A 17548-nucleotide genomic window follows, 5' to 3' on the forward strand; every position below is an offset into this window, starting at 1 on the left:
AATATTAGACTTTTTTTTTTCATAGAAATCATATGGCAAAAAGAAAACTGCATACTGTGGGGGGAATCGCCTAAGAAAATGTACGTTTTCTTTGATTTAGTGAAGAATACACCCTAGGTTCCCAAAGTAGGGTACAGGTACCCCCAGGGGTACGTAAATTAAGAATTGTATACTAGAATATAAATCAACCAGCAGTCAGGAGCCTCCATGCATTGACACAAATTACACATTAGCCATTGTAAGACTTAGACGACCCATAGGGACAGAGAAACAATGTCTACAAAAAAGCACAAATATGACGAGAGCTACATTTCTTTCCCAATTTACATTCCTTACAGAGTATTTTTATTATTATTATTTTTTTTTTTGTATTATACATTATTATTCCTCAACAGGATAGGTAAAATTGAGAGACAAATTTGACTGTAGGGAGTTTCCAGAGACTTTTTCTTTCTTTCTACAATAAATAGCTTTTGAAAATGTTTGTTGTTGCCAGGATTAGTGCACAAAGTCACAAGATGCATTTTATTTGAACAACATTTCTATTTAAAAAAAGTGAAAGTATAGAATACAGTTATTATTAGTTAAGATTAGTGTGTGTGTGTGTGTGTGTGTGTGTGTGTGTGTGTGTGTGTGTGTGTGTGTGTGTGTGTGTGTGTGTGTGTGTGTGTGTGTGTAGTGTAATAATTTGAAAAAGAATAATAGTTAAAACGTTTTTAAAATACATTTTGAATCAGTATTTTTTTTATTATTATTATTATTAATTACTAGACATTTCAGGGGACCTCATTGGAATTTCAGGCGACCCAACATGGGGTCACGATCCCAAGGTTGGAAAAAAACAGCAGTAGGGGGTGCATGGCTTCAGGTTAAATGTCTGAAGGGTACGGAACTGTGAAAAGTTGGGGAACTACTGGAATACACAATTGTTTTTCTTGTGTGCCATTGTCAGCCAAAGAGCAAACACTGATCCCCAACATCTACAGTAACAGGAAACCCTGAAGCCAGCAACAGAAACCTACCAAAGTGTTTTTGCTGTTGCTCCCACATCATAAAGCGCTACAACAATGTTTGGATGCTTTCTTTCTAAATAAGGCGTCCTTATCGTATTTCCTGTCACTTCTGCCTTTTCCCCAAACATTCTGAGCAGCTCTGTGGCAGTAGCAGTCTGCAGTCTGTGCATTCTTTCGCCTTGTATGGAGAAACGGTTTGGCCTGGGATGTCTTTGTATGGGACAGACCAGACTTTCCATTGGCCACAGAGGAAAGGGGAGGGACACACTGGGACTCACTGGGAATCTGATTGTTCAGTGGGACTGCCTGCTTCCTTTCACACACTGCTGGATTTGGAGGAACTCCCCAAACATTTCCACCTGAAGTCAAGGTGAGGATCTAAAATGTTTTTTAAACCAATGTAATGGTTTGTATAGTTTAAAGTGATGCTGTCATATGTTTTCCAGAGATGAATGTGTGCTTTGTTGGATTTTTTTCCTCTGTCAGTGCTGAAAGTGAAGGAAAGGCGAGACTTCCAAAGAATGATCAAATATCAGCCAAAAAAGGGAATCTAACCTGTTGATCATGATGAAGACGTCTTCTGTGTATTGTATTCATGTTTGAAAAACACCAGTGCAATACATTGAAACAGGACATTCCTACTGTTACTCACCCTTTAAATCATCTGTTGTGGACTTTCACCTGACATCATGTTTTCTTTGAGAGTGTGTGTGTGCGTGTGTGTTTGGAATTCTTCACTGTTCTTCACTGTTGCTCCTAAAATGTCTCATCCTCAGTAAAGGTGTGTGACCTGCCTGACTTGTGAAAAGGGATAGTGATGACTGACACAGTGTTTGGTAATATCAGACTGTGTGTGACTGGGAGCTTTAATTGGATGCAGGGACAGAGCAGCTTTGTGATCTCCAGTGAATGAAAGGGCCTTTAAGTGACAAACACAATAGTCAGACATAGCCAAGCTGACACATGGCACTGAGGTTTGAGAGAGTTGTTTCTTATTTTCTACAGTAGACTGGTTGCTGTTGCAATAGAAGAAAAATCGGATCTTCTTTTCATGCTATGAATGCATAAAGTCCAAGGATCCATCTTCGTATTGATAATCAAATGGTCCCCCTGGCGCCCCCGTGACACGTACATTGTAATGGGCCCCATTTAAAAATTGGTACGTGCCAATGATTCAATACCACTAACCATCGTAATAATTGACTCCCAAAAAAATGAGAAATCGACTTTCTTTCTTTTTTCTTTCCGGGCCCCAAATCAAAAATCTGGCTCTGAGCATCGATGTGTACACATTCATAGATTATACATGAATAATAAAGAAGTAGGGATTTTAACTAGTGTACACAACAAGAAGAAAAAGAAGGACAAAGTGAGTGGCCAGTAGTCTGGCCTAAAAACCGTAATTCTGACTAAAGTGGCCCCTACAGACTAATGTGAACCCAGTGATTTTGTAGAAACCAAATGTCTGTCTCTTATAGTTTTGTTTCGTAAGAAGCTAATGAGATAGAATAATTTACTCAAGACGGAGTCAGAAATAAATCATGAACTGTAAAAGCTGACATTTCGGGTTTTGAGAGACATTATCTAAAGTCAGTCTTTGGATTATGAGGAAATAACATGAATTAGGTCCAGACTGAAAAACAAAAGTCTCATTTTTGCTAAATATATTAGTGATCATTATTGGAGGTGGGTGAATGGTTCTTAGCGGTGTTATTTAATGCCAGTGTGCAGAGATGTGTATGAGCAAGCAGACACATTTGTTCCCACTGTATATGCAAATGAGAATACCAGTTTCGTAGCCTAAAGGTGATGAGCACATTCACATTTACGAATCAAAAGCTAATATTAATGAAATAAGTTGTGCTTTTCTGCAATGTCATGGCTTGTTCGGTTATGATTTTGCACCCATTATTCTCTTCAGTGTTGTTTTTGAGTTGAAAGTCAACAAGTAGTAATGAATCAAAACCCCACCCTAAAAAATAAGTACCAACTTGTTACAGTATAATGAGCACAATTCACATCACTAATGACATGATGTCATGCTTTAGAGCAACTATCGGGCCAAATTCACTTGCCTATCCCTTTTCCTGCATGTGCACGATGAGCATGAGTGACAGGTCTAATTTAGGAGAGATCTGAAACCTGCAGTGATGTGATCACCATCACAGTGTGAAAATCATCTTCTCTTGGGATTCTCCTGTATTGGAGAAGCACATATGAAATAACATAAATAAAGGAGACAAAGGTGGATGCTGAAATTAACTTCTGTATGGATGTGTGTTAAAGGTCCAGAATCTGCCGCCACCATGTCGAGCAAGCGCGCCAAGGGAAAGACCACCAAAAAGCGTCCACAGAGAGCCACCTCCAATGTGTTCGCCATGTTTGACCAGTCCCAGATCCAGGAGTTTAAAGAGGCTTTCAACATGATCGACCAGAACAGAGACGGCTTCATTGATAAGGAGGATCTGCATGACATGCTGGCGTCTCTTGGTAAAAGAAAAAACAAAAATAGAATAAGAAGAGGTTTTTTTTGATTAGACATGAGCCTCAAAGGAAACAGTTAGGCTGAAGCCTGCTGTTTTTTTTATTACTGTAATGCTGCAATCTCAAGAGGGAGATACAAGACGTTAGACAAACCTCAACTAGAAAAATTTCCGGGGTTTAAAGAGTTGCTAAACCCAGAGATTTTGGCTGATGTTCATCAAGGCTAGAAATGAAAAAAGCTGCCTTGATAATGGACTGGACTCCTGGAGCATTTAAGACACGTCCAGACACTCTTGGTCACATCTCCAAAGAAATAACTATGCTACCCATTCTACCAACTAATAACTCACTGTATCTAGCCTAATGGCCACTGATTGCAGAGTCAAAAGGCACTAGTTTTTAAAGTGGTAGTGCTACAGTGGTAGTTTATGACAAAAGCTGCCTTCAAAATGTCATGAGCCTTCGTCTCAATCATTTGCAAAATGTGATCATGATAGTCAGGTTTCAACCCATAGAGGGCAGTCACTCTTACATTTTAATAACAAAAAATGCCAAATTGAAATACTTTGATTTAAATGTCAAGAAGTGGACATGAATCAACCAACAGCACTACTTCATATCCAAATACATTTGTTTTCAGCAGAAATGAGTGGTTTTGAGATTTGGTTACTCTTTAAAATTAATATTATTTAGCATACAGTGAAGAAACTGTGTGTAGTGTAGCCTATTCATGGAGGACTTTTCCTCTCTTCATAGTTCTAAAACCTTATTGGAGGCACTGAAACCTGCAAGCTTCATCCGTGCATTCGTAATTGAACAAATAAAATAAGATTTATTTGAAACAATGTTATAATTATCATTCAGACACACACTTTAGCCTGGGCAATTTTATTTTGCTGTGTTCTAAACGCTTTTAACTTTAGAATTCAAATGTAATATTGTTTTATGTTAAATGGAATTTATTTATATGCGCTTTATAACCACAGAGGTATAGTCCCAAAGTGCTTCACAATATCAAATCACTCACCCATGGGACTGAGCTGCCATGCAAGGTGCGAGTCAACCAATGGGTTCAGTGTCTTGCCCAAGGACACTACGACTTGCCCAAGGACACTACAACACATAGACAGGTATAGCCCAACCTCTCGATCAGAAGACAACCCCTCTACCACCATCCCAGAGACTGGGTCAATGAGCCCCTGGGATTCAATCAAACCCAGGTTAAGAAGCACTGTTCTAAAGTAAAGCTTGACCTGGAAAATCCTCTTTATATTATTAAAAACATCTTCAAGGACAATTCTTGGGAAATTTATTCAACTTCATTAATTGCTGCCTCTGTTCTTGTTTGGCCTGGATGGCTGAGAGAACCTTTAAATACATTAAACCAAGTGTTTGGTTTCCAGGTAAGAATCCCTCTGATGAATACCTAGAGGGGATGATGAGTGAAGCACCAGGGCCGATTAACTTCACCATGTTCCTCACCATGTTTGGAGAACGGCTCAACGGAACTGACCCAGAAGACGTAATTCGGAACGCCTTTGCTTGCTTTGACGAGGAAGGATCTGGTAAGTTATTGTAATTATCAGAACACACACCTACACACACTCTGATCTGTCTAATATATGCTATCTGCATCAAAGGTGTCATTCATGAAGACCACCTGAGAGACCTGCTCACCACCATGGGAGATCGCTTCACGGACGAGGAAGTGGACGAGCTTTTTCGTGAGGCGCCAATTGACAAGAGGGGCAACTTCAACTACGCAGAGTTTACACGGATTCTTAAACACGGCGCCAAAGAAAAAGATGATGAGTAGATAGTGAATAACACACAATCTGAACCAGAAAACCCAGGCCCACTCATTCTAATTGCCACATAAAAAAGAAAAAAATGCTTCTGACCAAATTACTGTATGTAACCATTGAAATCTACTTTACACAATAAAGTGAGTTTATATATATACTTTTAAACAAACAATTGAAATGAGCAATCTTTGTATTTGTTTAATGGAAACCTTATACTCCTAAACTGGTTGGACTGTGATTGTTGTCTGTGTGTATTATTTGAACTTCCATTTTACTTTAAAACATAAAGGGCTTTAATGCCCAATTAATTCATTTTGTAAAATAAAAACAAAAAAGATTTCACTTGGTAAATAAGTGTTGGACAATCAAAGGAGTTACATTTGATGGAATCCACCCAGTCGACCTGTTTTGTTTTACCCCTCAGCTGATGTTTTTGTCTGTTGCTGAAGGAATTCAGTTTTGAAATCACCCAGGCAAATAAAGTAACTGTTTGTGTATGTTTGGTGTGATTTCATTAGCATTATCACTGGACTACTTAATAGTGTCTAAGAAGTGCATGTATGTTAAATCTATGAGGAAATTGCATTGTGACATTCACTGTATATGGTTTAGCAGATTTATGTTGGTACTGTGACAAAACCTGGCCCTGCACAATCTCTAACACTTAAAAAAACAATTATAAAGGGTATTAGTCGCTGGATTGGATGTAATGAAAGTCAGTATTGTAATGGCTGTGCTGCCAGTAACAAGTGCTTATTAACTAGTGCATGTATCCTGTTGCAGGGTTGGGGTCGATTACATTTTTCAGTTATCCATGTTCAATTACAACTCAATTATGATTACAGTGACCAGGATTTTTTCCAAATACAATTTAAATTACATTCATTATTTACCCCTGAAATGTTTTCAATTACAATGAATTACAATTACTGAGCCTAATCCCATTAAATGTAACCTTCCTCTTGTGTTAGCTTTCTGTTAGCCTCTCTAATGACAACGGGTCAGATTGACCCATGTCTTAAATCATCTGTAAAATACACTAAAAATATTATTCATCATCTAATTAGTTTCTCATCTCTTGGTTACCATGTCAGGCTTCCTAGCCAATGAAAATATTGGTTTTAATATTTTTGGAGTGGGCATCAAAGTCTTTTGTCTGTCAGTATACCCCTAGATTTATTTATTATTTTTTTAAATGGTAAAATAATGCTGAGAAGTGTCAGGTAAAGTTGATATGAAATATATTTTGATGATTGTATTTTACATATGTGTAAGACAGAACTGTGACATGGTTCCCCAGATTTGTGTTTAATTAAATTGTAGTTGACAGTTTTTATAGAATTTCCAAAAGTCAATTATCTGAACTCAATTACAATTCAATAATGATTATAACAGCAACAGATTTTTTAAATTAAATCACAATTTTAATTTATGAATTACACGATTACAATTATAATTGACCCCAACCCTGCCTGATACCACCAGCATTGCTCACAATACAAATACTGATTATTAAGTACAGCACTTTGCAAGCCCGAAACATTCACCTCAATTTAAATGTACTTTATAAATTAAAATAAACAATGAAACAGTATGGATTTTCTAGTCATCTTTATTTTATAAAAAAAAAAAAAAACACACAAGAAGAATAAAGGCACATATTGCACAGACTTGATTTCTGAGAGATATTTTCCCCTCAATCGTAAATTTAAGGCACAGCAGCTGGTCACACCGCCATTGGTCACTTGGGTTTCACATGGTAAAGAAAAAAAAAAAAAAAAAAGTGAAATAACAGCAACAACAAATTCAATACAAAAGAAACCTTCAAAATATTTACATGTAACATTACAATCTTTACTGGCTCCAAAAAAAGAAAAAGAAATCTACAGAACTGGCAGGTTCTGTGTAAAGTGAGGTATACATAGACATTAGTCTGAGTACCAAACAGAAAGGGAGGAAGAAATGAGTTCCAGTTCCTCCGTCAAAAATCTAGCACATAAAAAAAGAAGAAAAATAAAAAACAACTGAATGATACATGAGGATAAAACAATTTCCAGCATTTATCACATTAATCACACATTGCTACAGTAAACCAAAGTCCAGGTAGGAAAAGAGGTTGGTTTAACCCTAATCGTCACATAGAAATGATTTCACAACCTAGAGAAACACTTACAAGTGGAATGCACAGGTGATGATAATTCCAAGAAAACATAGAGTATTTTACAATCAGTTAAATTTTACTTGCCAAGCCATAATGTGCATTACCTTTTTCTAAAGTAGTCCAGACATTCAGGTTTGGCAAATACTGACCATGCAAGGCCCCCAATCATCAGGAAACTAAACCATGTAGAGGTACATATCGTACTTTGTTTTTGCACCCAAAAACATTAAGAAGTCACATTGCATGTACTTCTCTATTAACTAAAAAAGAAAAAGTTGCAGGACAATAAAATTACAATACTGTTGTTTTGTTTGGGCAGAAATTGGCAAACAAAGGCTAACATTGAACAGAGAGATAAGGCAGGAGGCTAGGATACATCAAAATTAATCATTCATTAAAAAATGTGCTGTAATATCTCCCAATGCTTTGCCTCTGTTGTGAGTAAGCAAACATTCTTCTGAATTGCACATCTAAAAGGGTCTATATATATTTATAAAAAATGTACAAAAAAATAAAATCAGTCAAACAACCTGTTGGTTTTGAAGAATGAGTGTCAATTGTAGAAAAGGTATTTAAAAAAAAAAAAAACATTCAGAGAAGACATTTGTGCTGGTGGTTACACCATGAAGAGTCTGTACAGTTAAAGGATAAAAAAATACTACTGTACAAAATACTTAGATTAAAAGCAGGAATGTTTTATACCCAGCATAAAAAGTTTAAAAAAAAAATAAAAGTCATTACAATCTCTTGAAAAAAGGAAAAAAAGATAGGTAAAGGTCTAATGTCCGTCCTTTCAGTTTCTAACAGAAACTGGCAGCTATGCAGTCAGAACAGACAGGAGCGGATACATTCATCTTCATACAGTGTCATCTTCCAATCAGGTTTGGGCTTAATAAGCAACAACTCATCTCTCTGCAGCAGCGTTCAGTTAACGGTTTCGCTCACCGTGTGCAGGCTGTGTTTGGGGCCCCACACTGTGGTGATGCCCGTCCTTGCCACTTGCCTGCCCTCAGTGGGAACCATATTCCACATAATGGTGGTATTCCTCTGAGAGCTGCTGGAAGAAGAAGAAGAGGAGGAAGACAGCTGCAGAGGTGGGGTGAGGCCAACCAGAGGTGTGACTGCAGTGGTGGTGGGGGGCGTTGCTGGGACCACAGTTGGAGCCAGGGCACTGGTGCACACGGGTGTGATCGGGGAAGCCGGCATCGTGCAAGCGATGCTGACAGGGATTAATGTGGGTTGGTAAAGTGGAAGGTGGAGAATGACAGGAGAAGATGTAGCGGTTGGAGTGAATCCAGGAGCAGGAGCAGGACTGGAGCTGGTGGTGGGTCGTGACACCGCAGGAAGAGGTGGAGCAGCTTTCTCACATGATGAGGAAGACGTGGGCATGATGGAGGAGAGATGAGCTCTGATGATGTGGGGATGATTGACACCTGAGCTTTGAATGGTGTTTGGAAGTAACACAGGAAGCGCTGATGGTCGTGAGGACGTGACTGAAGCAGACACAGGTCCAGCCATGGCCTTCTCCATCAGGCTCTGCACTTTGGAAGGATCCATCACCTGCTGGCCATGTTCTGAAGGAGGAGTTAGGTCAGTGATGCTGCCCAGACATCTGGTACTGACCCTCTGCTGGTTCTCCAGCTTTAAAGCCCTCTGCACTGCCAGATCAACCAGCACCATAAAAGAAGATAAGTCGGGGGCATCAGCTGGTGACTGGGGAGGCGTGTTTATGAGGCCGCTGCTAGTGCAAGCTGCAGCATTTTTGCTTGAGAAAGAAGCCGAGTAGGCCTCCATTCTCATTCCAGCATCGATCAGAGTCCGAGTGTCCGTGTTCATCAGTGCATTCATGGATCCATTGGCGCCCGTCAGAATAGCAGACGCTATTGTTCCGAGCATGTTGAGGTCTCTAATTGGTGCAGGGCCGGTGGCAGCCGATGGAGGCTGAGAGGAGTCGGAGGAGATGCTGCTTTCAGGAGTTCTGGATCGACCGCGGTCCACCGCCAGGACTTCATGCTTCAGGCAGAATTTACGGGAAATGGTGTACTTGGAGGGGTCTTGACCATCTTTACGAAGCATTTCTGGGAGAATGCGTCGACGTGCATTGATGAACCAGTTGCAAATCTGTGAATAAAAAGAATAGATACGGTTGTATAAGTAAAACAGCGAAGGAGGCGTAATACACCCTATCCTATACAGACTCAATGCTTTCCATTTTCTATTACATTGTGTTTATTATAGTTCAGGATGCAGAGATGCAATCGGTTATCTGTAAATATGAACACCATACATAACTTTTGTTTGCCTATTATTAAAGCTGCTCAGGACCATATTTCTTCATCTAATAAAACATACTCTAGGAATTATGAATCAAATCAAAGATCATTCTCAAAAACAGATGTAAAAAGCTTCAATTTGCCACTCAAAAGTTTGTTTTGATCTCTGCTGTCAACATGTGGTTTATTGACATTCCTGGAAAAGTTTTGTGCATTGCATTGTGGGATGTAGAATCCCATAGACTGATGCGTGATTCAACTTTTTACTTCATTCTAACATTTCTTGTTGTTGCCTTGCCACCATTTTTGTTCTGTGTTTTTCTCAGTGATATCACCACTCTTTCAAACCATGAAAATACCAGAAATGTGTTTGCACATGATCTTAAATGTATTGATCTATGAGGCCTACACTATATCTTTTTCTGTTCAAATGTTTTTGTCCCAAGCAGCTTTAAATGTAATTAATTGTAAAAAAAAAAAAAATCTATTGTGGTTATATTTTTAACCCTGACTAATACCCCTCATTCCTTGGTCTGTCAGGTCCTCAGCAACCCCCTCTAGTGGCACAAAAGCTGGAGAAAAACTAAACCGTAATCCTTTCAAAAAGATGTTCTTGTTGTAGAATTCAACTTAAATGTTTTGGGGACTACTTCATAGTATTATTAGTATATTAATATAGATAATTGTAGCAGGTGGCAGCACGAGAAGAGATTCATCCAGCAGTGCCAGAAAAGAGAACATAGCTTCAGAGAATGTAAAGGAAGGATTGACTGAGTGTGTCAAACATTGAGGATAAAATCAGGAATTCCTCCAACAAAACAAATAGAGTAACTTGGACTGTTGAACTTGTGTTTACTGTATATTCATACATATGTAATTTATAATATTGTCTGGTTTTGTTGCTCACTTGTGCCTTAAAATTGCCCCCTGTGAACAAAAAAATTCAATATAAATCTGAAAATGTGACATTGAATAGATAAATATTGTGACTTTTTCTAGTTGAAAATCTCTAGAATGCTGAAGTCTTTTACCTGTAGCACGGTGAGGTCTGTCTGCTTTGACAGCAGGAGCTTCTCAGGCTCTGTGGGGTAGGCGTGGTAGCGGTGCTCATACAGCCAATCCCTCAGAATGGTCACTGAAGCTTTTGGTAGGTTGCCACGACGACGACGTTTGGCCAGGTCTGCCCTTGCTGACAGATCAATGGGGGAATCTTCATCATCATCATCTTCATTGGACAGAGGTGGTGAATGCTCTGGGTCCGAGAAGGACTCCTCTTCCTCTCGGGCTGGGGGAGGCAAAAGGTTGAAATGTAAATGTGTGGATCATCATCAATCTGAAAACAACTATAAACTTTGATCTGATTATTTGAATATGAGTCATTTTTACTTAACCACATACTGTGTCCTTAAAGTGTGTTTGCCTGGCTGGTATTTATCAATGCTAAACAAGTGAGAGGATTCTCCCCACAAAATGGAGCATGCCTGATCCCAGGGGTGGGACCTGTGTTAGGACTAAAGACCCTGTGCTCTGGAGCTTTGCTGAAACCTGACCCCCCAGGGCAGCGCCTGTCCTCACAAAAGGAGCACATATCAACATCACAGTAGCCAGAGGAATCCATTAACCATGGGGGAGTGTGCTTATCATTTCACACACACCCAGAAAACGCAACTAAAAGATGCACGGACGGACATATTGTTTATGAAGAAACGGTGCAAAAGATGCATGGAGAAACTTTTTTGCAAATTTGCACAGTTCGAACATATTTACAGCTTCTCACAAGGAAAGTTGTGTAGAACTACACAGATCAATGCTCTTTTCAAAGAAAAATAGAATAAAGTTGAATTGATGCAGAGGATTGTTGAGTTTGTGCCTGATAAAGCAATGTTTGTACTTTATTGTAGCCAATGCATTTTTCTCTTTCTGCGCAATTTCACGATTTAATCACTTTCACGACAAAAAAGTGCAACAAATATCTTAACTACTTATCCTTAAACTTATGTGGCTCGCTTAATGCTGCAGATCTGCATCAATGGGGGCTGCAGCAGTTTTTCAAATGGTCAACTTTGATTTGCACTTAAAAAATAAATAAATCACTGATTCGGACAACAAACCCAGTGCAAGTAATCACATCAACCGAATACAATCTCCAGGCTGATAAACTGTGTTTGTAAAACAGAGGGAGATCTCATGAAGTCTGCAGGAAATAGTCCTGTGAAGTCTGACAGCTCTACAGAGGTGATGGTCTCCCAGTAAACACCAGTACAGACCAACTGTCTCTCACACACTTTCATTGAAACATAGTAGGGAAACAAAGTGTGTGTCCCTGTCAGTGAAGCGTCCGTGTGTGTGCACAAAGAAGGCGGTCAGGGGGCGCACAGCTCCCGCATGTCGCTCCGCCAGATGGACACCATGCCTCTGCCCCCGGAGACAACTAGCTGCTGCTAAGCTGTCCCTCCAAATTCAAACACTCACTCACACAAACACACGAATACCCTCCGCATAGCAGCCGGAGGCAGTGTGTGTGTGATAACGGTGTGTGTGTGGACCTGAGCGGTTCTCACCTCTTTTCGATGCCTTCATTCTTTGTTGATGGCTTGGCTGAAAACACGCAGCTGTCCAAGTTACTCTCCCGTACAAAGCGTCCCCCAAAGCCAAGGGGGACTTTCTTCCAAGACGGCGAGGATGTTCGGCGTACCTTCGGTAACTCGTAGTACTTTCCCAGCACAAGAAATCTTCAAGGGTCACATCTCGGTGAAAAGATAAACGCTGACCATTTTTGTTGCCGCTCGGTCCCCTTTTTTTTTTTTTTTTTTTTTTACCTGTAAACGCAGGATGTGCCAATCTTGACAGTCGCTGCGGAACTTATCCCTCCTCATCAACAGCTGCGGACCAATCACAGCGGCCTGCCACACCCCCTTGTCTCATTTCAGCCAATCACAGCCCATCTGGACAGCGGAGTCCGAGTCGGCGTCGTTGTGACTGACTGGAGACCCTTTTCATTCAAACACCGCGCAGAAACGTAAACAGTGTTATTTTATTTTTTTGTGTGTGTTATTTTTTAAAGTTCATTTGTTTCCGTTTATAAAATAAAACTAAGCAGATATCTTTCATATCCACTCCTGTCTCTTCGTTTCTCCATTAGGGCTTTACATAAAACGATTTATCGTGTATGTAGTCACAGTCACTAAAAGACATTATTTAGGACACTTTCGGAAAAACAACTCAGATTCAATCATTTCTATAGTAAAATCACGTGACTTTCTTGTTTAGCAGAAGCATTTGTAAATAATAACTATATTTTTGTTAATTGTAAAATATTTTAAAGAGAAATAAGTAGAATTGGGTAACAATAGAACAGTATTGGGTGATGACTTATAGGCTCAATGGACAATTTATATTTTAGAAAGTTATGTAAAGCAGCAGAAATGTTTGTAAGAGTATAAAATGTTCTTTGTTAAATATTGTATATTTGTATGTGTGTTGTTTTTGTTTTTTGAGAATAGTACCTTGAATGAAATGATTTATGTTGGGCTTATATATATATATATATATATATATTTTTTTTTTTTTGTTAGATTGAAACAAATAAAATGAAAAGTACAAATTCAAGTATTTAGCTGTCACATATATTATCAAATATAACATTTTTTTAGTTTGCAAGCTGAACTTCAATTAGATACAATTGAGACCTAAAATGATCTAACATTGTATTAAAGTTGCCCATAAAGACTTTATAAAAAAAATAAAAAAAAGCCTTCAGTGGTTAAAAATAAACTAATAAGTTGACCCTAAAATCTTTTTTCAAATCAACATTTAATAAACTTAAAGCAATATGAAACCACTTTCAATGAAATCCCTCTGAATGCATTTCAAATATTTAAAAAATATAGTTGACCATTTTAAGGTGTTTGATAATGGAATCCAACTAAATAAATAAAGAAAGAAAAAAACATTCCTTTCACACAAAATACAATGAGTTATTTCCAGCACTATTATGTGTTGGCACAAAATAGAAAGAAAACACAACCGTGATCAACAGTTAGAAAAAAGTATGCATTTTAATTATCGTTACATATTCGCATCATATAGGACAAATCCTGAAACAGTATAAACAGGTCTGCACTGTCCTCAAAGTTAAAGATTACACTTTTAAAACTGTTTTATATACAGGGGACCATTTTGAGAAGCACATGGGCATTATTAGTTTATTATTACTGTCAAAAAATGCATTCTACTCAGTATTGCACATATTAAGTCACATGTCCAGAGAGAGATTAAAGCCAAAGATATAGATAAAGGTTCATTTTAAAAGCCACACATACATCCAGTTACAGTTTGGTCTCAGACAACACAAATGTTTGAAACAACACAAAACCCTGAAACACACACGCTGCATATCAAACACCAGATGAGTCTTTGATATATGTGCTTGTTTTAGAACAAAATCTAGCCGTTTTATTAGATACTTTTTGCTACATCGTGATTTTCTGTAGTAAGTTCTCTGTCCCTGTCTCCAGCCCCTCCCCAGGTCTGTGAAACAAAGCACAATTGCTAATCAGCTTTTTCCCTCCAAGGAAACCCACAGAGCACAGTGGAGCGTTGCTATTCTGCTGTCTCAAAATGAAGGAAATCCTCATCTTAAAAAGTCACAGACACATTCAGTGCAAAGATCCCATTCAGATTTTAAATAAACATTTATCAATATAAAACAGGACAGTATCAAATTGTGTCATTTTTTAGTTGGAGGAGAAGAAAACAAAAAGAGAAAATGGCAATGAGGAGATTCCCCTTTTTACTTCTGGGTGACAGTGAATTAGAAGTAGGTCGTAATCAAAACAAGCCTTTCCCTATCTATCTTTGACACCCTCACCCACACTGATGCGGTTTAGGCCAAACTACCTCCACATCTACCTCCAACTGTGCAGCTGTGTGAATCACAAAAGCCAAACCAAGACAGTGGACTCAGGTATGCACAGGGCTAAAACCTTTTTTGCATTAATGATTCAATGTTTTCTGACTTCGACTCTTTGGTATTTGGCACATCTCAAGTGCGAAAAGACTGTAAATCTGATGGCTACGGGGGAGTTTTGCCCTTAAATGATATTTTCCATCTTCCAGACCTTTAGGAATCAGAAATGAGACATCACTCTGTCTGACATTTTTCATACAAAAAAACACAAATTACGATGGACCTGTCAGTGAAAGTTGACAATTATGAAGGGGAGGATTAGAAATTATTTTGAGTTTAAATGTTTCTAAAAGTTCCCAGGGTTAATTTTGAAAGCCTAGCAAGCCAAGGAGGCCCAATCTTTCTTTGTTTTTTAAAAAAACAAAAACTAACCTAATCATTACGTATGTATTGCTCAAAGTTTCAGGTGTGAACGATGCTACTAGCTCCTGTCAGTCAAGCTGATGAAAAAACGACAAGGGGAGGAACCCCCGATCGTCCAACAGAGCAGGCAGACAATGGCCAACAATCAGGAGCAATAGTGCCTGGAAAAAGGAGAAGAATAGTTGACCCTGGGCTTTTTTCCAATTCAAATGAATCTTCAACTTCACTGTGTCACCTCGCTTGGGAGGTGAGAATGAGTCGTTCAAGCCACAGTTGGGGGGCTGGAAAAGGATGCAGTTGGTATGCATGAATGAAACCAAATTGTGAATGGGGGAGATGGGTTACCCAGTTATAATTGTTTTCTGACATAGATGTACTGGTTTTGATAGGCCAATTTACAAGTGAAACCCTGGAGTGGAAGAATCAACCTTAACACGTCTCTTTAGTGTCAACCAATGCTGAGACAATGGGATTTGTGATGGCTTTTCATCAGTTTGATTAATGTTTGCACATGAAGCCTCCAGCGAAAGCAGTGCAGTTAAAAAAGTCAAGGCTCCATTTCAGAATATTTATAGATAACATGAGTTACATATGCCACTTTATAGCTGCTAATATTCTTTTTAAAAAAAAGCAATAGTCAATGAGACCTTCTCTAAGCCAAGGCTCTAAATCCATGTCTTAAATGCTCAGTTCCCTTTAAACATGTTGATGGCTGAAAAGAGAAAGATCAGAATTGTCCTTAAAGTAAACATAATCCAGTGATTTGTGGTCGTGTATATTTGATTCAGCATAAATAAAGCTTAATCTTTATAGCAGGTCTTATGAACATCATAGCAATAAACAAACCCTAAATGTAAATGGTATCTCTTAAATTGAAAGATGAAAAAAGTGCTTCAAAATGACAACATTGAGCCCAAAACTAAAGCTTTCACAGTTCCAAAACAGTGTCCTCTAAGACAATATTAACACACAACAAAGCAATGAACCTGTTTTTCAGTATGTAAGTCTGAAATTGTCCACTTTGGCCACTGCAGTGCTGGAAAAGGAAAAAATAAATACAAAAAGTAAATAACATGTCAAATAATCTCTGTTAGAACAATGATTCAGGAAGAGTTTTTGTGATCTTTAACTGATTTATCTGAGTGAGTTTAAAGTGAAATGAATGTACTTGTAGCACTTAAATTACAATTAAATTAACAAATAAAATCCAGATTATTTCTGCAGTAAAAGCTTATAAAGGAAAACCTGGCAAAGGAACAAAATCCCAACCCCTTTCAGAAAAACGGACAAAATCCCAATTTCATATACAAATATAAAATAACAAGACATATTCAACAACAAACAATTATTAAAATTATGGCGAGGCTGGACAACATCTCAGTTTTTCCTAAGTGTTGCTTTTTGTCCATTTAGATTTTTCATGGATTTGTTAGAATCTAATGAGTGAAAAATAAATAACTAATAGAAGTTTTAAATATTTCCCCTAGATAGAAAACAAAATCTAGTATTTATGGCTACTACACTGTGCTTTACAGTGTTTATTTGTAAACTAGTGAACAACAAACTCATTTCATTCCAACTTGTTACAAAACATAACATTTCTTCCATTTACCCACTGGTGATTAAAATCTTATGGTCACATCATCCTGAGGGACAAACACTTTTATAAGAACTATATGAATGCCTGATTAACCATCAAACCTGGCTTGTTTTATCATACCAACATATTAAAGATAACCTGATCTATAAGAATCTATGTAGAAATCAAAAAGAGTAATAAAGAAATACAAGGAAGACGTACGTCGGCAAGTGTGTAGTGTTTGTGAAAATAGTGTGTGTAACGCTACAAGATGGCTTGTGATCTGGGAAGAGAGCAGGATGAAAAGTGAAAAAAATGTCACAATAATCTTTGTGGCGTTTTATGATATGAAGTGAAGAAGAAAAGTGAAAGTTCATCAGCTGTGGTTTTAATGGCCCAGGAGATCTCCTGCTTTCCAGTCTATGGGGTCCACAAAGACTTCACATTTCTTTAAATGTTGCATGAAATAATGCCAGTAAGACCAGCCTATAAACAGATTAGTGTTGAAGTGACCCCAAATTGCATTCTTACCCACTTTTGCCCATCTTAGCATCTTAGCAATGAATAAAGTGTAATGCATTTAAAAGCAGGTGTTTGTGTAACACCCAGCTGTCCTTTGATCAGGCTCTGCAGCTCCTTCTCACCCATTGTTCACCTCAGAGACGAGTCTGAGCCTCCGGGACGTATATTTCGATGCTGTCTGAACTCTCCGTGGCAGAGTTCTGTCGAAACGAGGCGGCCTTCTTGGCTGCTAGCAGACGCTTACGGGCCTCCTGTCTCTGCTTCTCCACGGTCGCTGAGGAAGAGGCTGAAGGTGAGTCTGTGTTCTCACGGCTCAGCGCTGGCCGTCCTTTACCGGACGTCTTTGTCATCAGAGGACCCTCACTGTCCTGCTGTGTCA

General features: G+C 38.5%; 3 protein-coding genes across 9 annotated transcripts in view; 1 reads left to right on the forward strand and 2 right to left on the reverse strand.

Moving 5' to 3' along the window:
- Nucleotides 1-1228: 1228 nt before the first annotated feature.
- myl9b (myosin, light chain 9b, regulatory) lies at nucleotides 1229-5799 on the forward strand. The gene is made up of 4 exons (XM_028445830.1): nucleotides 1229-1383; nucleotides 3300-3503; nucleotides 4901-5062; nucleotides 5138-5799. Exons 2-4 carry the CDS (start codon nucleotides 3320-3322, stop codon nucleotides 5311-5313), a joined length of 522 nt encoding a protein of 173 aa, XP_028301631.1. The 5' UTR covers nucleotides 1229-1383; nucleotides 3300-3319; the 3' UTR covers nucleotides 5314-5799.
- Nucleotides 5800-7101: 1302 nt separating this feature from the next.
- Nucleotides 7102-17359, reverse strand: tgif2 (TGFB-induced factor homeobox 2). Of its 2 annotated transcripts, none has more exons than XM_028446689.1 (3): nucleotides 17292-17359; nucleotides 10768-11021; nucleotides 7102-9584 (listed from the first exon to the last, which is right to left on the reverse strand). In XM_028446689.1, the coding sequence occupies exons 1-3, from the start codon at nucleotides 17293-17295 to the stop codon at nucleotides 8388-8390; spliced, it is 1455 nt and encodes a 484-aa protein (XP_028302490.1). In that variant the 5' UTR covers nucleotides 17296-17359; the 3' UTR covers nucleotides 7102-8387. The 2 variants fall into 2 exon arrangements, with proteins under 2 accessions (XP_028302490.1, XP_028302489.1); XM_028446688.1 differs by lacking the exon at nucleotides 17292-17359 and adding an exon at nucleotides 12298-12524.
- Nucleotides 13795-17548, reverse strand: part of dlgap4b (discs, large (Drosophila) homolog-associated protein 4b) — a 141308-nt gene continuing 137554 nt past the window's right edge. For 4 of the 6 annotated variants that reach the window (XM_028446681.1, XM_028446683.1, XM_028446684.1 and 1 more), the window contains one exon: nucleotides 13795-17540. In XM_028446681.1, the coding sequence (XP_028302482.1) occupies nucleotides 17304-17540 (237 nt within the window). In that variant the 3' untranslated portion in view covers nucleotides 13795-17303. The remainder of the gene's footprint in view (nucleotides 17541-17548) is intronic. The other 2 variants (XM_028446680.1, XM_028446685.1) reach the window with 2 other exon arrangements.

The sequence above is a fragment of the Gouania willdenowi genome, chromosome 5, assembly GCF_900634775.1.
Source record: "Gouania willdenowi chromosome 5, fGouWil2.1, whole genome shotgun sequence".
NCBI lineage: Eukaryota > Metazoa > Chordata > Actinopteri > Blenniiformes > Gobiesocidae > Gouania > Gouania willdenowi.

Bases quoted from the DNA above. Each gene is read 5' to 3' on its own strand.
- tgif2 (XM_028446688.1), bottom strand. The intron at 9,585-10,767 runs GTAAAAGACTTC...TTTTATTCACAG, and splicing joins CAGACCTCACCGTGCTACAG to ATTTGCAACTGGTTCATCAA.
- myl9b (XM_028445830.1), top strand. From the start codon at position 3,320: ATGTCGAGCAAGCGCGCCAAGGGAAAGACCACCAAAAAGCGTCCACAG. The intron at 3,504-4,900 runs GTAAAAGAAAAA...TTTGGTTTCCAG, and splicing joins TGACATGCTGGCGTCTCTTG to GTAAGAATCCCTCTGATGAA. The intron at 5,063-5,137 runs GTAAGTTATTGT...TCTGCATCAAAG, and splicing joins CTTTGACGAGGAAGGATCTG to GTGTCATTCATGAAGACCAC.